Source organism: Durio zibethinus, chromosome 2 (genome assembly GCF_047325235.1).
Source record: "Durio zibethinus cultivar Kanyao isolate XHJ-2024 chromosome 2, ASM4732523v1, whole genome shotgun sequence".
Lineage (NCBI taxonomy): Eukaryota > Viridiplantae > Streptophyta > Magnoliopsida > Malvales > Malvaceae > Durio > Durio zibethinus.
In genome coordinates, this window is record NC_143163.1 from 35,169,919 (window position 1) to 35,190,591 (window position 20,673).

At 31.5% G+C, this 20,673-nt stretch overlaps 4 protein-coding genes across 5 annotated transcripts; 2 read left to right on the forward strand and 2 right to left on the reverse strand.

Annotated features, from left to right (window-relative positions):
• Positions 1-429: 429 nt before the first annotated feature.
• Positions 430-2,294, reverse strand: LOC111317499 (uncharacterized). The gene is made up of 3 exons (XM_022919932.2): positions 2,137-2,294; positions 972-1,681; positions 430-864 (listed from the first exon to the last, which is right to left on the reverse strand). Exons 2-3 carry the CDS (start codon positions 1,590-1,592, stop codon positions 652-654), a joined length of 834 nt encoding a protein of 277 aa, XP_022775667.2. The 5' UTR covers positions 1,593-1,681; positions 2,137-2,294; the 3' UTR covers positions 430-651.
• A 617-nt stretch (positions 2,295-2,911) lies between these two features.
• Positions 2,912-4,648, forward strand: LOC111317500 (Heavy metal transport/detoxification superfamily protein). The gene is made up of 4 exons (XM_022919933.2): positions 2,912-3,314; positions 3,407-3,585; positions 4,013-4,100; positions 4,374-4,648. The coding sequence occupies exons 1-4, from the start codon at positions 3,188-3,190 to the stop codon at positions 4,646-4,648; spliced, it is 669 nt and encodes a 222-aa protein (XP_022775668.2). The 5' UTR covers positions 2,912-3,187.
• Positions 4,649-8,367: 3,719 nt separating this feature from the next.
• LOC111318022 (sulfhydryl oxidase 2-like) lies at positions 8,368-16,426 on the forward strand. Of its 2 annotated transcripts, XM_022920633.2 has the most exons (12): positions 8,368-8,797; positions 10,333-10,357; positions 10,442-10,534; positions 11,943-12,121; positions 12,971-13,040; positions 13,142-13,210; positions 13,305-13,378; positions 13,461-13,617; positions 14,051-14,091; positions 15,111-15,257; positions 15,338-15,784; positions 15,983-16,426. In XM_022920633.2, exons 1-12 carry the CDS (start codon positions 8,577-8,579, stop codon positions 16,002-16,004), a joined length of 1,545 nt encoding a protein of 514 aa, XP_022776368.2. In that variant the 5' UTR covers positions 8,368-8,576; the 3' UTR covers positions 16,005-16,426. The 2 variants fall into 2 exon arrangements, with proteins under 2 accessions (XP_022776368.2, XP_022776367.2); XM_022920632.2 differs by lacking the exon at positions 15,983-16,426 and having other exon boundaries at positions 15,338-15,892.
• A 208-nt stretch (positions 16,427-16,634) lies between these two features.
• LOC111318024 (RING/FYVE/PHD zinc finger superfamily protein) lies at positions 16,635-20,673 on the reverse strand. Its single transcript, XM_022920637.2, has 8 exons — positions 20,504-20,673; positions 19,464-19,794; positions 18,082-18,153; positions 17,855-17,922; positions 17,627-17,777; positions 17,374-17,454; positions 17,186-17,275; positions 16,635-17,085 (listed from the first exon to the last, which is right to left on the reverse strand). Exons 2-8 carry the CDS (start codon positions 19,707-19,709, stop codon positions 16,996-16,998), a joined length of 798 nt encoding a protein of 265 aa, XP_022776372.1. The 5' UTR covers positions 19,710-19,794; positions 20,504-20,673; the 3' UTR covers positions 16,635-16,995.

Consider the following 20,673-nt stretch of genomic DNA (forward strand, 5'->3'; position numbering starts at 1 on the left):
ATAAATAAAATATTATATAAAAATTCACCACTGAATTTCACATAATATATTATAACTATTTATAAATATAAATTTCACATGAATATATATATATATATATAATACTTTACATAATGTTTTGATAACATTATAAATCTCACGTAAGTTTTAACTTTGGACTTTAATTTTTAATTGGGATCACGCAACTTTAAATTTTAAATTTTAATTGATTAATACAATTTTACAATTACACACACAATTAATTGAAGAATTCATATTTCAATGAACTTCTATTCTATATTCGGTATCTATGTTTATCCCAGGCTGCAAGTTCTGTTGTTAGTTTATAGGAGGAACTTTGCTAACATCTGACCTAGAATAAGCCTTTCCTATGGCAGCAACATCAAACAAAGAAATAAAGACTTGTCACATTATGGCATAACTAATAGTACCATACAAAGAAACAAGAAAGATTTATTTAAAATTAATGGTAGATAAACAAATAAGCTAGGACTGAATCTAAAAATGTCATTGTCAAAAGTCTAAAAAGAAAGGACGAATGTTTAGATGCAGCAGAAAAAAAAATACTATTGCTTTTCAATACTATACCGTTTCACACATTGCAACCACTTCAAGTGGTGCGGACAGCAGAGAGAACAATAGAGAGCAGATTCAATCGAGTTTGTTATCCGTTGTTTGAGACTTGTTTACTGCTGGAGGACGCTTGTCCTCTGAAATCTTACTATGAATCTCATCCCTCTCCCTAAAATACCTCTCAAATGCCCGAGGGAGGAATCGAGGAATCAAAAAGCAGAAGAGATTAAAAGAGAAGTACAAAAGGTTTGCAGCTGCCAGGACCTTCCCAAACCAATCCCATGCAATGTCCTACACAATCATTGTTAGATTATGTTAGAATTTTTTAAAGCAGGTTGCATGAAAATTCACAGTTGCCAATTACCTGAAACGAGAAATATTTGGTTAAGATTAATTACCTTCAGTTGTGCATTCGCAGGCAGAGTTTTGTTGAGCCAAACACCAAACATCCAGTCAATGATAACAAAGATCCTCCTAACTGTATATAGTAATGGGACAAGTGCCCTCACCGGTGGTGAAAATAAAGACAGCCCACTTATCACATTTTCTGTTAGTATTTGAAATGAAAGCAAGAACAAATGAGGTGTAGCTGATCGAACAGCATGATCATCACCCCTTGCAAAGCCACCCAAGACATACGCCAGCGGCAAGAAAAGCCCTATGGTAGTTCCAAGAATCACAAAGAGCCTAAAGATTTTGCTGCCTTGGAAAATCTCTGGCGGTCCAGTGGATACACGACCATGGGATGGGAAGGCAAAGCGTGAAAGGGCGATAATATAAGTGGAGGCAAAAGCTGGGAAGACTAAATCAAGGAGTGGGACAAGTCCACTAACAGAAAAAACCATAATGAAAGCTACCAGTTGGAGTTCAATCACACGCAATGATCTCATTACACCGCCCACCACTGATTGTTGCTGCTGCTCGCGAAGAGGATTGTGTTTGTGTTCGGGTTTTTCTCCGGGTGTTTTGGTGTGATCTAGCTCACTTCTAGGAGCCACAGCAAGAGATACACCGGACATGTTTCACTTTTTCAGTTAAATGCTTTGGTTGTTCTAGGCAAAATACAGACTGCTCTGGAATGAAGTAAAAGTTCCTGGTTCTGTGAAACCTGACAAAGAAGGGAACCAAAATTCAGTTCTGGAGAAACAGGCATCATATGTATGAGAAAACGTCTAACACTTGAATTACACAAGTAGAAAAATGTCTGAAGCAAATTATAATCAACCAATCAGCATTAAAAGAGAAAATGTAAGAGAGGGAACATCAAGTTAGGACAGACACCGATTTTAATGATGAAAAACTCTGTTTCAGAATTCTTCAGGATGTCCCATTACAACCCATTTCAGTTTTATTAAAAAAAAATTGTTGCTGCTCAAAAGTTCAAGAGAAAAAAACACAATCAAAGCAAATCAGGACAAAAGAAAATCCAGAAGAAAATCCTATGAGCTTATTTGGAAGTGAAATTCTTCCGAATGGTAAACTCTTACTACAGTAAAGAATATAAAACTGAAAATTTAACCAAAAAAAAAAGAAGAAAAAATAGTTGAAGAGAAGAGATCTTACTAAGATGAACGATTCAAGCAAATTCGGAACAGAAATGATCAACTCTGAGGGAGCGAAGATTTCGCGTTACAAATACTGAGAGCGGGCGGACTAATCTGAAGTTGTTTTTGAACGGGCATCTGTTTTGGCTTTACCCGTGGCTATTCTTAAGTGGGATTCTGTTTTCCTACACGTGTTCAGTTTATGCCAATGTGTCAGTCACCCTGGTTGAAATAAAAATTGTTCTTGATTTCGCTATACAAATTGAGACAAAGCTATGGCCCAATTCTTTGCCCAACCCACAAACCCAGGCTATCTCAGCTAGTCTTATCGGTTTGGGCTGACTTGTGATGCCACTAAAAATTACTTGTTGGGCCGAGACAGGAAGAGAAAGAATTAATAATTGCATACAATCTAAATTTGGGAACTTTGGGACCTAAATGCGAAAGCCAGACAAACAACTCAGCATTTTACCGGTATTTTTCATAAATTTTTTATTAGAGAAGATATTGTAAATGTTGGTTATTATTTTTTAATAGTGATTATATAAATTAATTTCATGTATCAAAATCTAAATGTTAAACAAATAATTCTACATTTTATGGGTATTTTCATATAATTTTTTTATGTAAAAAAATTATGATCGTTGATATAGTTTATATATTTTAATGTTACTTTTTAAAGAGGATGTGTGAATCAATTTAATTAAATGTAATATTATTTTTTTCATATAATTGTGTAAACGCATAATATAATTACTACATAAACAAATAAAGTAAGCCATAAGTGGGGAAGATTTAACATAATTGCTTTCTTTTTTATTTCACATAACTGAAGGGTTAAGAGATCCATCTCATTCATAAGTTTCTATCTATGGTAATTATTTATTCCTGAAAGGGAGGTAGAAATTGATTAATAGAGTTAAAGGTACCACTATCCTATTTATAGCTCCCCTACTCTCTTTCTAGCTCACACCCTTTGTTTGCCAACTTGATCCAGAAAACAAGTAATAGCAAAGGCATAGATAAAATACACTACTTGGCAACCGCAATTGTGGGGAGTTGAGCAAATTATGGGAGTGAAAGTTGAAAAAACCAGTGAAAACAAAGAAGAAAAGGGAAGAGAAATTGTACTAAAAGTTTACATGCATTGTGAAGGATGTGCGGACAAGATTTTCAATTGTTTGAAAGGTTTTGAAGGTTAGGGAAATTTGCTTGCATCAAATTTGATTTTTGTTTTTTTTTTTTTAAGCATATCCATATTATATAACTTATTTTGTTAATTTGATTAGGCATTGAAGAAGTGAAGACGGATGTTAAAGGTGACAAAGTGATAGTGAAGGGACCAAAGGCTGATCCATTGAAGGTCTTGGAAAGAGTTAAGAAGAAATATAGTAGAAATGCTGAGCTCATTTCTCCCAAACCAAAACCAAAGGCTAATGACAAACAGGAGTTACAAAAGAAAGCAGAGGTGGGTTACAAGAATCTCTGTTTTAATAGTATTTATTTCATTTGAAAACTTTTTTGACTTAGAATATTACTTTAATTTATAAAAAGGCACATGATTTTTTAACATATATATTTATTGAGAATGTATCCAAACATTTATTCAATAGTTTATATATATCTCTTCTGTTCAAAGAGCTTGGGAATGCAAATGTCATTATATGCAGAAGTATGTATATATATTTTTTGAGTTTATATTTGATGTATTGTTTTATATATTATTATTTAATTAAATGATATTATTTTATTAATAAAATAAATCATTTAAAATTTTTTAAAAAATTATTAATTTTTTTATATATTTATTAATGCATCAACTATAAACTTAAATATTTTTTTGCGTTCCGTTTTTTTTTATATGTGAATACTTATTTTTATTCTTATTTATACAGCCTCAAATTAAAGTTGTTGTGCTTAAAATGTACATGCACTGTGAAGGCTGTGCAAATGATATTAAAAAAGGTATACAGAAAATGGAAGGTAAATTCTCTTTCCCTTTGGTTTTACTTGTAATTAATTTCTCCCCTTTTATCTCCTTACTCTAATTTTTCCATTCAGTTCTTACTGTAAATATATATATGAATTATTTTTTATAAAAATAAAAAATAAAAATAATTTTAAATTTTAAATTTATTAGATATTATATTTTAAAATTGATTGAATGAATTAAATTAGATTCAAATCGAAAAATATGAATTATTGATTATTATAAAAGATTACTAATTACTATGTAATTATTTGCATGTTTATTAGGAATTTTAAATGTTGAACCGGACATGAAGAAGTCGACGGTGACAATTAGAGGAAATTTTGATCCACCGAAACTTGTTAAAACCATCACCAAACAATTGGGAAAGTATGCAGAAATTGTGGGAGAGCGATCACACGATAAAGACAATGTGAAGGATAACAAGAAAGGCAAAGGAGAAGATATCATATTCCATTACCCTCCACAGTATTCCGTACAACATATTTATCCTGCTCAAATTTTTAGTGATGAAAATATTTTCTCATGCTCCATTATGTAAAGAACCTTATTGAATTTTTAGAATTAGAATCATATAAGTTATTGAATTTGAAATTTAATTTAATTTATTTATTTATTTATATTTAAAAAATAACATTTAACAAATTTAAAATTTAAATCATAACATTTATAATTTTTTTTTTAATTTTAAATTACGATATCTTTAATATAAAAAAATATTATCAGATATCAAATTTATCCGAATTCTTCAAATTTAACATCAATTTTAAGTTCATCCAATTTTATCAAAAGTTTGAACTCGAGATCCAATTTCAATTTATAAAGCCCATTTGAAGGTCCATCTTTGTTTATTTAACTTTAGTTGTTTTATAATAATTATAATACTAATAATAATAATTATTAAATATTAAATATAATGATAATAAAAATAATCAAATAAAAAAAAAAGAAGATAGCACGATATCGTGCATAGCAATAACCCTTCCAATCACTTGAGCTGCCACTATACCCTGTCCTAAGAACCATCATACCTTAAGATACTTACTCTATCATCAATCCACCTTTCCCCTCAGATTCATACCTTATCAGTCACTAACCCCACCTGCCACAACTGTCACCATCACTTAAGCAGCATAAATTATGACCAGGAAACGTGGGGGTTTGTCTCCCAATTAAGCTTTATAAATGGAGCTTCACATAAACAACCAGAAAAAAAAAAAGAATTTTTATCAGAAAAGCCTTTTGTCAAACAAAAAAAAAAAAAAATTCCAAGCCACAGCCCCTGAAACGAGGACCCAGCACCAATATTGAAAAATGATCAATTGAGAAAACCAAAAAATAAAAGGAGGAGCAAAAAAATTTTGGGTTTTCCTTTTTTAGGTGGAGCCCAAAGGTTTTGGCTTGAATCTATGAGATTCTTTTTGATGAAAAATAAACTAGATCATTAAAAGAAGGCTGAGAGAAGTTTGTTGGACTTTTTGGTGATAGGAGACAGTGGAACACGACAATTAATGAGAAAGAGATCGATGGCTGTTGTGATAGACGGTGAGTGTATCTGGGCTGGTTAGGGAATAGCTGAAAGAGTTTGTGAAGTTTTTTTTTTTTTTTTTTGTAAAAAAGTGATAAAATGAGTTAAAAAAAAAAGGTGATTTTTATCTAAAAGGAAAGAGATAAAATGATATCGTTTCACTGAGAATCTACGCATGGACTCATAACTTAATTTTAAGTTCGTCCATCTGATTCGACGATTTATTTTTTTTAATCAACTCTCAATCATTCAATTGAATCACTTGTAAATTGGCTTGAACAGTTGAACCAACCGGTTTAAGTTTTTTTTTGTATTTTTTTATTTTCTTTATCATTTTAAGTTATTTTTTAGTTATTATTTATGCAAGTTTAGAATGTTTAATTTTTTAAAATAAATATTTGCAACTTTTAAAATAATAATAATAATAATAATAATAATGAAACAATTAAATAAAATAAAAAATAAAAAAATTTAAACTCTTGATAATTTTAAATTCCATTAAAAGCTAAATAAACTTTACATGATAATAAAATAAAAAATAACTAAATAATAATAATAATAATAATAAACGAAAACAAAAAAGAAACAATAAATAAACAAAATTTTGGTAATTTTTTTCTAAATTCCTCCGTTCTTTAAAAAATAACAAAAATAATTTTAAAATAAGGAAAGAAATTTTTTAACCAATGACGATATTTTAAGGTATTTTGAGTAGAGATATATACGAAATCTCTAGATGAAATTTTTTTTTTAAATATTACTAATGTATTGAGGTATTTATATAAATTTTCAATACAATAAAATTTTTTTCTATAAAATAAAACAAAAATGAGTAAAATGAAAATAAAAATTAATTAATAATTATTAATAAAAGTAACAATTAAGTAAAAAAATCAATAAAAATAGTAAAAAAATGATGGAAAATAAATTTTTATTTGATTAAGAGATTTTAAGGTTTTTGAAGCAGTGATGTCCTAAAATAATCTTAGATGATAAGATTTTTTTTTAAATATTATCAGTGTATTGAATATTTATAAAATTTTTTTAATATGATAAAAAAGTTTCTTTTTCTTAAATAAAAAAATTAAAAAAAATAATAAAACCAATAAAAATTTTTAAAGAAAAATAAATTGTATGCATCAATAAATTATCATTTGCATTGCATGTATGATCTTATTTTTATGAAAAATAAATACAAGTCTCCAAATATGATATTATAAAGTATTTCGAGAAATGATACTTAAGAAATTTCTTGATAAAATTTTTTTTTAATATTATCGTACTAAAACATTTTAAGAATTATTTCAATAAAAGAGTTTTATTATTATTTTTGAATAAAATGAAATAACAAATAAATAAACTAAAATTTCGATAAATAAATAAAGTTAAGAAAATTATTTTCAAACATTGAAACTAAAGTCTTTTTTGCCATAATTAAAATATAATGCCTAATTAATTGATATCGATTTAAACAGGTGCTATGGATGTGTTAATATTTCTATACTCATAACAGATTATTGGATTCTAATTGTTTCACAAATTTTAAATTTATTTTTTAATAAATTTTAATAAATTTTTAGAGTTTTATTAAAAAATAAATTTTAACAAATGATCAATCACTCACAATAAAAAAAATGGTAGTGACTTTATTTATTTATTTATTTTTTAATTTGTCAAATGACTCCAAAATTATTATGATAATTAATATTTTTTACAAACATAAATATTGATGCGTGAGTGTGTTTTTTTTAATATAGCGAAATTGAGACAATTTAATGCTTAAAATGTAGACATTTCTAATTAACCATTTTCATTTCGTTTGAAAAACTAAATCATCTTTTACAAGTGCAAAGGATGTAAGTTATTTTTTTGGAAAGCATACTTTAAATGTATAGTTTAAATGGATGTAAGCATATTTAAATGTATAAATCCATATATTTTTTTCGAATAATGATTTATTTGAACAAAGTAAAAAAGACTTTTAAGAATTTGGTTAACTTTTAATTATTAATTGATTATTTAATAATAAACTTTGATTATGATATAATAATTATTTATTTATTTAATTTTATAAATGTAATATTTAATTATGAATATAATTTCAAAAAAATCATTTAATACTTTAATTTTTACTATAATAATAATGTACCGAATACACTAATTGTTGATGAAATGGTTTCTAGTTTATAGTCTCATGATTTTGTACTAAGTGTGCTACTTAAAAAAAAAATTGAATTATAATTGAGTTTTAATTTCGATACAATCAAATTTGAAATTGACTCTGTAAATAGGTAGCTAATTGATAGTCAATGTAATTTGTTCCAAGTTACATTAAGATATTATTACTTAATTTGGTATGAACTTAGCAAAATTCATAATTATTTATTAAAATAAAATTAAAGACATACAATTTATGAACAACTATTACCCTTTTTGTATCAAATTGAAATTTCATGGTAAATTTTGTTATCAAATAAAATCAACTTTGATTTTTTAATTATAATATTAAAATATAATTAAAATTTCAAAAAAATAAAATTTGCCGAATCTTAAACTAAATTTTTTTATTGAATTATATTTTAAAATTTTAAATTGATATGGTATCAAAAAATATTATGATCAAAAGTAAAAATTGGTTAAATTTAACCCAAAAAATGCAAACAATACCTGGAATTTAAGACCTATATGGTAGCATTTTATTTATTTATTTATTTTTTCGGTTGCACACAAAAAAATTGATCTTGACCGACTATCGCAAACATAATTAATCGTCAGAATTTCAAAAAAGGAAAAGAAAACGTAATTCTCACCCTTTCGACCGGAAATTTCCAAACCCGCCCACCGCCTCATCCCCTACTCCCATAATTCCGACGAAGCTGTGCAAAAAACAAATAAAATAAATATATTTTGACAAAGTGGTTTTTTCTTCTCTTTCACTACGATGTCTCTTGTATATTGGATTCTGATTTTGAATCTTTGGATCTTAAAAGCAAGGTCGTTGCAAGCGGAATCGCGTACGGTACTTCGAGAGATTGGTAATAACAACGGTGGCGGCGGTAGTGATCCAAAGGACTATGCTGTCGAATTGAACGTCACGAATTTCGATGGAGTTCTCAAGGATACTCCAGCCACTTATGCAATAGTCGAATTCTTCGCTCACTGGTTAGTGCTCTCTTTCAATAAGCGTCCACTTTTAGCTGCGCAACTGTTTTAAATCTTGAGCTTTGAGTTCAAAAATTAAATTATGCTCAAGTTTGATAGTTTTTTCAACAGTGTTGACCGTGGAAGAAAAAGTTTCTTTTTTTTTTTTATTTGTGAATTTCTCACTTGACGAAAACTTTAATCTGCTGGATATTAGTTTGTAATCCGATTTGATAATCGTGATGTGAATCGGAATTTCTGTTTGTGTTAATAAAACAAAGATATAGAGTTTTTAGTGTAGGGATGGAAGTATTGAACCTTTATCAGTTTCCTTTGCATATGATTGAATGTATTAGTAATATATTTTGTAATTCTGGAATTTAAAAATTAAATTGAGACGCTTTATGAAATTAAATTTCTTTTTTTAATTCACCGTCCAAAATTGATCCTTTTTGTTTATTGGTATAACAAACTTGCATAATATTATAGCGTGTAATGCATCCTTTTTTCCACATGCGTTGGTTAGAAATTAGACACCTTTGAATGGACATAGATATGAGGATACGACCATCAAGATATTGGCAAAACTTGAGGAAATTGAACACCGCCTTTTTTACATGTACCCACTTTTGAAACTGTACCTAATGGAATGGAATTCAAAATAGATCCAAAAATAAGCCTTTGAAGCCATGGAGAAATTCTCCTTGATTAACTCTTTTTCAATGTGACATTTTGTTGTTTCCAAATGGCATGTAGCATATTGTCAACCATTTGCATGGTAAAATTATATTTTGTGGTTTTCCTTACAAGCTGGGGATACACAGATATTAGGCTTTGCCTTACAAGCTGGAGATTCTAAGATGTCTTTGTTTGAACACTTGACTATAATGACCTTGACTGGTGATTAGAGGAACAAATGACCTTGTTTACCTAAACATATGGCAGTTACATCAGTGACAGTTAACATGTTCAACTGCATTTACTTCGGGTCTAAGCCCATTTGCATGCCAATATAGGTGGTCCTTATAATTCAAAGATTGCCCAACACAACAAGGATGTTCTCTCTTACAAAGCAAAATCCTATAACCTAGTATTAAAATATCTCTGACATTCTAGGGTTAAGAACATATGAAATAAATGCATCCCCGTGTCTAACATTTTGGAGTTGCCATGTCAAAGTCTGTTGGTCTTCTTGGATACTTTTACCAGACTCTTGGAGTTCATTGGTTTTCAATGTAGGAAAAGGGTTAGCAAACCAATTATTAATCAAAGTTGTTCATATTTCACAGCCAGGTTGATGTAATTTGTTTCCTAGTAGTTGGCTTGTTTGCTCCATTTTTTGTAGTTTATAATAGCAAAAGATTTTCCTTTTTCATAAGAATGGCACCTTTTTAAGCATGGGCGTGTGTGCTTGCATGCAGTGCACTTGCCTTTTTCCATATAACTACCATGCTGCCTAGGTTAGGTGTTACGTAGCTAGTAGTTGAATTCCATGCTTCATGCCAGTTATGATGCTATATGACATTTGTCTCTTCTGTGTGATTATTACTTTTCAGGTGCCCTGCTTGCAGAAATTACAAGGTATCGTATGGTATATTTTGCTATTAGCATTTTTCATAACTTCATGTTCTTATGATTTTTACCGCTTTACATACAATTTTACAGCCCCATTATGAGAAAGTTGCAAGGCTTTTCAATGGACCTGATGCTGTGCATCCTGGTATCATATTGATGACTAGAGTAGACTGTGCATTGAAGGTATTTTTTTTTTTTTTTTTTGTTCTGGATACTTGTGAAGTGCAGCCTCATGGAAGTAGTACTGTAAATACACTTGTTTCTTCAATGACATATCTTTGCCTCACTAGCATAATGCTGGGATTTAAGATGGAATTGATAAGTGTGTAGATGCAGAATTTGGAAAATAAAGTTTTAACGCCTTATGTTTAATAGCTAGAACAAGCAGTTTGATCTTTGAATAGCATCTGTCATTGAACAAATGGACAATTATATTTGATTAGTGATTATTCAGTGGTTGTACTTGTTATTGCTCCATTCAAGCATTTCTTAACACCGCCAAACATAAAAAGTTATCTGATAATACTTCTGCAGTTATTTGAGAATATATATCAAAATTCATTTGTGTGAGCTTAAAAGATCAGTCCAGTGTTTTTTCCCCTCTTTGGTTGATTGAGTATATTTGTTGCATAACAAACTTAGTATGCTCTCTCAATATCTAAGTCAAAATCTTTACTACGCCCTCTCCAGCCTCCTTGGTTGCATAAATTTTCTTCCATCTTAAATGGACCCTAACCTATCCTTGGTGTCTTCCCTAGAAATAAAGCTCAACTATTCCTAAGTTGATAAAAGGGCCTCAAAGATGACTGGTGTAAAGAGTAATAAAAAGAAGAAAAACACAATAATCTCTATACTCCAAAGTGTTTGTCAGGCTGTATTAGATTGAGTCCAGATTTATTCCCATCACATAATAATTACTAACATTGTCCACAAGGTATCTAGAAGTTTTAAGTTGGTGCGAACTGAAGGTACTCTAGACATGGGGTCGATTTGTTGAATGTCTTGAAAATTTCCAAGAAATGAGAATTATTAGAAACCAAGACTTCTTTTAAAATGATTTGTGGATTGTTATTTGTTAGGAAGATCTTATATATTAGAAAGATAATTTTATGTGTTATTTTTGCTGAGAAGAAACATGTAGAATTAGAAATTCAGGAACAATTGAAACTAATATTAGCCAGATCATAAATCTTGGAAGTCAAAATGTACATAATTGAGAAAATAATTGTCTTACGATGTCATTGATGGGATCATGGGGGCAATAATAAAGAGAGCATTTTGATATTAGCACTTTTAATGTTTTCTGTCATTCAGGCCTTCTCGAGTTGCGGAGTAAAGCAGCTAAAATGAAAGTTAAATAAAAATGGCACTGTTAATATCATTATTTTTGTGAGTTTTGAAGAATTAGAGTGTAGTCATGTAAGGTAGCTTTTCCTTTTAGTCCATATATTTAGATTTACTACTTATTTAGCCTTGATCTGTTAACTGAATGCCATATAAAATATTGCATTCCTTTTTGACTCGTTTTCGGTTGTTGAAAAATTTATCTTGTTAATTTTGCTTTGTTTCTTTCACTTGTTTGGCAGCACAGATAAATACCAAACTTTGTGATAAGTTTTCTGTGGGTCACTATCCCATGCTGTTTTGGGGTCCTCCTGCAAAGTTTTCTGCTGGCTGGGAACCCAACCAAGCAAAAGCTGAAATACGTGTAATTGATGATGGACGGACAGCGGAACGCTTACTTAATTGGATCAATAAGCAAATAGGCAGGTATGAGGTAACTTGAAATTTTGGAATTGTAAAGGCAATTATGATTGCTTTACTATCCATAATGAGGCTCAGTTTTTTACCAAAAATTTGTCTCTTATGCTTATACATTTGGGATTTGCTGAATAATCTGTTTGGTAAAAGCATGTTATTTATATAATAATCTTATCATTATTAATTCCACATGCAGGAAGATATTTTGACAGTTAATATGATATAAAGATTAATTTTAATTTCATGATTGCACTTGGATGCATCATACTGACATAGCATATAGGAAGATGATGTATTCTTCAGATTCAATTGCAGCTTATGCTTATGTACGTAGAACTATGTCAGCATATTATTATAAATCCTTGAGACAGACTATGATTGAATATTTTAATACGTTGCCTGAAGTTTATTGTATGCCAAAGTGTGTATTGAGTTGGTAGGACGGGGAGTTTAGTTGCTATAGTGTTTGGTTTTGTAACACATACTTTGATTCAAGTCTGTACCTGATTTCTGAAAATTAAGAATTATAATTTATGAAAAAAATGCAAAATAATAGTTGAAGGTTTCCCTTGTCACACCCGATGGTGTTGATTATTATGTTAGTCCTAGAAAACCGGGTGGGGAGCAGGATTGGAACTTTAGACCTTCTTTTAAAGGTAATGTATGGCAACCATCGGTATTGGGGAGGTTTTTGGGGTATAATAAAATCTGCTTCTGTTCTCGGAATGTAGTTGTAAAAAATGGGTGCTTGATTGATCTTCCGCTGCTAAGTTATTGCCAAAGGTTTGCACTTATTTATGAAATTGTGACAATCAGCTCTAGTTCTCATTGATTTCTACTGCTTATACTCCTTTTCAGTTCATATGGCTTTGATGATGAAAAATTTGAAAACGAGCATCTTCCATCAAATATATCGGATCCTGGACAGGTCTTTTTGTGCATTTCCAATTTGCTTCTTAAATAATGCATGTTTGAGGTTTGTTTGTTTTGCTTGGGATTTTAACTTCTTTGTTATTTGGGTTGTGAAAGATTGCTCGAGCCATATATGATGTGGAGGAGGCAACTGCAACTGCCTTTGACATCATTGTAGAACACAAGGTGGGAATTTCTCTATCATGTGTAAAATTTCCTCTCTTTCTCACAGCTGGGAATTTTTTTTTCTTCTAAAGTTGCTTAAGATGATGTCCTTCAGATGATTAAATCAGAAACTCGAGCTTCACTCATAAAATTCCTTCAGCTTTTAGTGGCTCATCATCCTTCCAGGAGGTAAAGATCTTACATCAGTATGTACCTTGGCTTTGCTTTGTGTGGTGTTTCCTTGATTGTGATACTAGAATGTTTGTAATAGGTGTCGAAAGGGAAGTGCAGAAGTACTAGTGAACTTCGATGACTTGTGCCCGTTAGATACGTGGTCATCTGATAGACATGATGTTGCCACCAATGACATGAAGGGGGTGCTAAGCAATTTCAATATTTGTGGAAAGGAAGTTCCCCGTGGATATTGGGTAGGTACTAAAATGCAAATTTGGTTTGATATTTCTTTCCATGCATATGTTTGAAAATGTTGATATTAAGTAGTACCATCTAGGCAGGGTTAAATGCTTTTCATTTGCTTTACATTCAATTTTTGATGGTTGACATGGGAACTAGTTACTAGATTGCATGAACTGGAATGCTCTAATATTACCATTGATGATTGTTAGTTACCAAAAAATAGCTGCAGCATGTATTTCATGTGATCCATTGCCTCTCTTTTTGTCTACTAATAAAGAGCAAATTGTGACATATTTTTCAGATGTAAGATTGTCAAATTGATTAAGCTCTATAAATATTTATTCCTTTTTTCTTTTGCCCAGGATAAATATATTCTTTTGAAAATATCATATGGTGTTTCTTTTTTAATGTTTGCTTTATGTCATTCGGATGTTCCTTTTGCAGATGTTTTGTCGTGGCAGCAAGAATGATACCAGGGGCTTTAGGTATTAATTAATGTGCATTTTTGAAAGAAAATTTTCAACTTTTCTGCTCATAGGTTCCTTTCACTCTCTTTAGGCATTGCTTTTGGCATCAAATTATTTTACTTCTCTATGAACCCACAAAGTAGTAGCATTCTTTCTATAGGGTCAGTGCATGGGAGATAATTGGGATGGCGTTATATATTTCAGTGCAATTATTACTGCATATGTGCATTCATTCATGTTACATTGTGACATACTGAGGTGAACATGATATATTGAGGTATTAAAAGGAGGGTTAATTGCAAAAATGGTACCTCAAGTACAACTCAATGTTTAATTGGGTATTTGAACTGAAAATTTGTTTAGTTTTCTCCTTCAATCACCAATTTCTCCTAATGTGCTATTTAACTAATAATGTTAGCTGGGGATGGTGATGTGGTTTTAGCAAATTTCAAAATCAATGTCAATTATGTCGAATAGAAGTTCTTTTCTTCACTTTCATTGTTTGCCTTTCTCTAGAAACTTCTTCCCTCTCTCTGTCATGTTCCTTCTCTCTCCCACAGCGGATTGTTACTTTATTTTCCTCTCTTCGGATATTACTTTTTGGATAAAATACTAAAAAAGCCCTTGTACTTTTTCAAATTTCTTAGCTCAGCCCTTGTTCTACTATTGTATCTAATGGAGCGCTTAAAGTACTACTTTTGTTTCATTAAGTCCTTACCTCAAATGGAAACTGTTAAAATCCATTATCTTTTATGTCAAGCTACTTTGATATTTTAGCATAGAACAACAACAACAACAAATTAAGCTATTTTGCTATATGTGGCTTAAAATAAAATGGTAACCTTTGTCATAGAAACTTGTTTTACTCTATCAAATTAGCCGTCTTCTTTAGTTATTTGTTCCTATAATTCTATAGCTAAGAACATTTATTTTTCAACAATTATAAGCCTCGCATACTAAGTCAATTATAGTAGAGAGCTTCCTTCAGTTGTAATTGATTTTATAAGTTGTCAATAATTATTCATATTTGTTTGCAGTTGTGGCTTATGGGTTTTAATGCATTCACTCTCTGTGAGGATTGAGGATGGAGAAAGCCACTTTGCATTTACATCTATATGTGATTTTATTCACAACTTCTTTATTTGTGAGGATTGCCGTCAACATTTTCATGAGATGTGTTCAAGGTAAATTTGATTCCTATGGAAGTTATTTTCTTAAATACATACAAGTTCATTTCATCTAACTGCAAATGTTCAATTTGCAGTGTTACTAGTCCTTTCAAAAAAGCCCGTGACTTTGCCCTTTGGTTGTGGAGTGCACATAATCAAGTTAATGAGAGATTAATGAAGGAAGAAGCATCTATGAAAACTGGAGATCCCAAGTTCCCAAAGATTATTTGGCCTCCAAAACAGCTTTGTCCTTCATGTTATCACTACTCCCAAAGTCCCAAAGATAAAGGAAGCAAACAGATTGATTGGGACCAGGATGAAGTGTTCAAGTTCTTAATTAGTTATTACGGAAATACACTAGCATCTTTGTACAAAGAAAAGGGTCTACTTGCCGATGATGGAAAGAAAGCTACTCTGGATGATTTGGTGGCCTCAACAAACGCAGTTGTGGTGCCTATGGGGGCTGCATTGGCTATTGCGCTTGCTAGCTGTGCATTTGGAGCACTTGCTTGGTACTGGCGATCTCAGCAGAAGAATCGGAAGTATTACCACCAACTATACTCTTTAAAGAACATATGATAATTATGAGGATATGGGTACTTTCAGATAGGATTAAAAGCATTATAGTGAAAAAAGAAACAGGGTAGTAAAAGGGGTGGGGGGAGGTGTAGAGAGAGAGAGAGAGGTTTTGATAGTTAGGATGTAACTTTCTTATCTGATTTTCTTCCACCACTTTTCAGGCCAAGGAGAAGCTGGAATTAAGATTACTAAAACAACAAAAAATCACACAAAAACTTTAAGATGCCCAGTCGGATGATCTCAAGATCCAAGTAGAAATCCAGGTTACGGCCTTGTACCAAATGTCCCACTTGAGGTCCTATTCTTTACCAGTTATCTATCAAGCTCATCATGAAATTTAATCTTGGGTTCTAGTCTTGCATCTATTTTTTTTTTAATTTCCATTCACATTTGACATGCTGCATGAGTACTTAAGAATGACTTTCTGATTGTCTGATACAAGTGGCCTCCAATTCCTTCACCTGATTTTGTTCTTTTTTTGATAAAACAGTAAAGACTGAAGAACTATCTCTTTTTCTTTTTGTAATACTAAAAAGTGAAGAACTATACTAACTTTAGTATGGGAATACTGTATAAACCCCTTTAGGGTTATTTCATGAGTCGTACTTTCATTATTGCATTGACAATTCTATCTCCTTCTCTCCAACCTAAACTCTATTTCTAGCAATTATTAAGCTCAGGTATGTATGTAGAAATTGAACAATCTTAATGTCTCCAAAATCTCCAAACAAGATTGCTAGTTTTTTTTCTTTTCTGCAATACTTTTGCATCAGGGTAAAAAAAACAAAGCAACTGAAATATAATAAAAAGAAGAGAAAGAACATTGGAGTAGGATAAAGTTTATTCACTTGTACTGCAGCTGTTCTTTTATATACCGTACAATGGTTAATATACACAGTACATTCTTTGGATTTCTTTGGTTGAATGTGTATTTTCTTTGACTATACACAATTAGGATCTTTCCCATACTGTACAATTTTTTAAGACAATTTCCAAAACATTTTGTACGGCTATTACAATACTTTGTCAAACTACAAGCCCTCTTGTATTATCCACTGAGATCAAAACCTTCCAGTTTTTTACTCGTTTCATTTACCTTGAATCATGAAACAGATAAAAAGATTGGTGGTGTGTTCTCATCTTGTGATCACTTTTGGTGAACCTATGTTGCAATTCAATGGATGTTAACCATGTGAGGCTGAGTTTGCATGATAGAATGCTCAGTTTCTTCATCTGATTGAGTAAACAATGAATTTGGCGTCTCCTAATGGTCAAAGTAGAAAAGCACTCGATGAGCTAACTGTTTTCACCTTAACATAGACACCCGAACAGTCGAAATATGAGTTGAATGAACAGGAACTCACCTGTTGCCGCCTGCGGCGATGGAGCGCAGTCACTGCTTTAACCATAACATAGATTGGCAGGATAATCCCAACAGTCCGAAGTAATAACAACTGTACAATGTATGATGACATAAATTTATAGTCTGAAAGTGAAGAATTTTTACAATTATCTTCCAACACGAAAAAAAAAAAAAAAAAAAAAGTCTCACCATAAACAATGGGAAAGAGAACTCGTTGGTTTCACTTAGTATGACAGGAACGGTATGTCGCAAAACCAAAAGAAGCATGAACTGCAGACGAAAAGGATAAAGAGTTGGGTAGAGAGCTGTCAAAATGATAGCAATTGATGAACAAAGAGTATAGTCTCGACCATTGTTTTAGGTTCTCCCATTAACTAGATTTAGTGACTGTCAGAAATCAAGGCGCGCACACACGTGCGCACGCAAGTACAACAAGACTTACAATTATTGCAACTGTACGGTAACATATCAAGCTTCTTGTAGTCGAGACTGAATAATTATCATAACGAGAATCCAGTAAGCTACGATCTGTTGAGACCACTGCTATAAAGCGGGAATTGTTTAACTCCCTCCTAGAAATCTCCCAGTTTCCTCTGATAAAAAAGCATAAAGGGTACTTATTGAGAAAATTGTAGAGAAAAACGGAGCACTTTCTTATACAAAAGTTTACCTCAAATTCATTGGAATACGCCCAATTTGAAACAAGGAAGGTGGTGCAGTATAGCCTGGCTTGAATTGCTGAAATGCAAAAGATTTATGATCTAATAATTTTAGTCTAACATAATGCCAGAGATGAACTACAAGGAAGAACTCGAACTCTATATACCACTTGAAGAAATTGGAATTAAAAAAAAAAAGAAAGGCTTCAACTAGAAAATAAAATGTCAAATAAGTAACCTGATGGCATATTTCACAGGTAGTGTTGCCCTTCTCATTGCACCATCTTTGTACGCATCCACGATGAGCATACTGTAATAAAATACAGGGTGTTAAGAAATTAAGACAAAGAAAATTCAGCGGATACAAGAATACTTTGTTGCATTTGAAACAAATTTGTAGAAGTTGAAACCTAATAATTAATTGACATGCCAATTAGGTAAGTTTACAATCGATCTTGAACTAATCAGACCTTGACTAAACCCTTCACTTTTCATTGCTGGAGGAAGGAAAGCATATTCAGAGCTTCCCAAGGACAATGTTCTTTAGGAAAAAAAAGTTAAAATGAAAGCAAATTTAAGGCTGTAGGAGCAAGATAATCTATTTACAAAATATCATTGATATTCTTGCAACTGAAGCAAGAAATTCTTATACGAACACAAGCAAAAATAATTTATTCTTGAAACACAAACTCGAATTCAAGAAGAGTCAGTCAGAGATGTTTCCTCATTAGCCACATTCAGAGAATATGCAGTCTCATGTTTCAATCGGCTTTGAGAATAAATTTTTGGGTCATACTTGTTATAAAAGATAATGCTATGGACAAAAATAAAGAGCTATTGCTGCGTCTCAGGACACATATGATAGATTGTAACGTCAAGTATGCTCTGCAACAAGATTGAATGAAATATTTGAAGAAAAGCTTACATATGAACTCAAGGACAAAGGAATTATAAGTTCGTGCAGTTAAAATGATGGTGGTGTCACTTGTCAACAAATATTCTTCAGAATTAACAAGACAAACGTGAATGCAGAAAGTCAAGATGGAAGAAATCAAGCCCTTATGTTGAAAGTTGAAACTACTTGTCGTCTGCCAATTGCTATAGAGAAAAAAAAAGGCCTTGTACTTAGGCCTAAGGACTAAGGCTGTTCTTTTTTTATTGAAAGGAGGCGGAGGGATGAGAAGGAAATGACTAGGTAGTTCCTAGTAGCCAACTGCCCACCCCAATAGACAGGATCAAAATGATTTTTTTTTATTATTTTATCTTCCCAAACATGTCAACTTGATATAGGCTCAAACCTAACTTACATCATCCTTGTTCATGGAAGATTTTAGAACAATAAAGAGAATTAATCCACAAAATAGTTTTCCATCCTCAAATTTACACAATAACCAGGTAGCTGATACTGATGATGTCTTCCGAGCAGTAAAAACTAGATAAAAATTCATCACATCATTCAATAAAAATTTGAAACAAATCATATATAATGAAAGAATTCTGGGGTTATCTTTAATAAATAGACCATGAAAAGTATAAAAAGGGGGCTTGTTAAAGAAACTTAACGCAAATTTAATATTTTCAAAATTTGAAAACTGCCGGTCAAATAAGCACCAAACTAACCTTCAAGCTGCCACAACAAGAACAAGGGGTCTCCATATTTGAATCTTCATCCTCGTCTTGGCATATCCTGCATTCGACAATTTTCCTTGGGGACGATAAATCCAACTTTGGAGAAGAATTGAATATTTTTGTGTCATCAACTGTTGATGCAGTGGCCTGCAAAGACCGGTTCCTGCTTTCAATTGCAGCTTCCAATGTGGACTCTGTCAGCAACCGGTCCACTAGTAATACAAAATGATCCCCCATATTCAGATATAGAAAAATTCAACAATCAGACTTAATAAGCCAAGCCAGGAATCCTTTGATCAGGTTCTCTTGTCTACTTTCTCACCTGTTCACAAAAACTACAAATCATTATAAACAATCATAAAGCTTTTAAATTTAGGTGCTAGTGCATTGATATATGCTCATAAAACTCCCCACAAACTAAAACCAAGGTCAATGGGACCACCTACAAGTGAATGAATGTAATAAAGGATGGACAAAGCAACCTAATAGAAAATGTGAGAAGAATTTTGCTCTAACCATTAAACCAAAAGGAAACATCTTAAGAGGAATTGAACAGAAATGAATGGTACAACATCAAAAGCTCAACAGATTGGAGCAAAGACAAATGTGAAGTTATTCTAAATAAATCTCAAAGTTTAATTAGAGAGGGAAAAGGGAGAAGATTGAAAATAAACTAAGGATTTTTATTTTTTTTTACAACAAACACACTTTATTACAACTGCCTACCAAAAAGAAAACCCAATAAAACCAAACTAATTGGCATAAACCCATTGAGGAAAATACACCCAAAAAAAAACATTCCAATGTAAACAAAAAGAAGAAAGGTAAAGTACCCAGAAAAGGAAAACAGGAATTAGAGAAAAACAATATAAAGGCGCCTCCAGATGCCAAAACCAAAAAGAGAAAGTGCTTTACCAAATCCAAGAGGCTTAAAGGCAAAAGCATAAATGATAAAAAGAAAGAAAGAAAAAAGGGTTGCAACAAAAAGTGGATAAATTGCAACAAAAAGGGGATAAAAAGAAGAAACTTACAAGAAAGGGATCGTTTTTCTTCAAGCAAAGGAACCTTCTTTTCTTTTATTTTCTCCCTTTGTCTTTGTGAAGATTAAGCTATAGTTTTGGGATGAAGCAAGAGGTTGAGTGCAAATGTTGCAGCAAGTTGAAAATGCAATCTTTTTGCCTTTCCTTCTATTCCTTCTCTC

Coding starts and splice junctions, on each gene's coding strand:
- LOC111317499 (XM_022919932.2), bottom strand. CDS start 1,592: ATGTCCGGTGTATCTCTTGCTGTGGCTCCTAGAAGTGAGCTAGATCAC. Junction 865..971: donor CTGCGAATGCACAACTGAAG/GTAATTAATCTT, acceptor ATGATTGTGTAG/GACATTGCATGGGATTGGTT.
- LOC111317500 (XM_022919933.2), top strand. CDS start 3,188: ATGGGAGTGAAAGTTGAAAAAACCAGTGAAAACAAAGAAGAAAAGGGA. Junction 3,586..4,012: donor AGTTACAAAAGAAAGCAGAG/GTGGGTTACAAG, acceptor TTATTTATACAG/CCTCAAATTAAAGTTGTTGT. Junction 4,101..4,373: donor AGGTATACAGAAAATGGAAG/GTAAATTCTCTT, acceptor CATGTTTATTAG/GAATTTTAAATGTTGAACCG.
- LOC111318022 (XM_022920632.2), top strand. CDS start 8,577: ATGTCTCTTGTATATTGGATTCTGATTTTGAATCTTTGGATCTTAAAA. Junction 12,122..12,970: donor ATCAATAAGCAAATAGGCAG/GTATGAGGTAAC, acceptor ACTCCTTTTCAG/TTCATATGGCTTTGATGATG. Junction 13,379..13,460: donor GCTCATCATCCTTCCAGGAG/GTAAAGATCTTA, acceptor TGTTTGTAATAG/GTGTCGAAAGGGAAGTGCAG.
- LOC111318024 (XM_022920637.2), bottom strand. CDS start 19,709: ATGGGGGATCATTTTGTATTACTAGTGGACCGGTTGCTGACAGAGTCC. Junction 17,778..17,854: donor CGTATTCCAATGAATTTGAG/GTAAACTTTTGT, acceptor CTTTTTTATCAG/AGGAAACTGGGAGATTTCTA. Junction 17,086..17,185: donor ATCGCCGCAGGCGGCAACAG/GTGAGTTCCTGT, acceptor TTTGACCATTAG/GAGACGCCAAATTCATTGTT.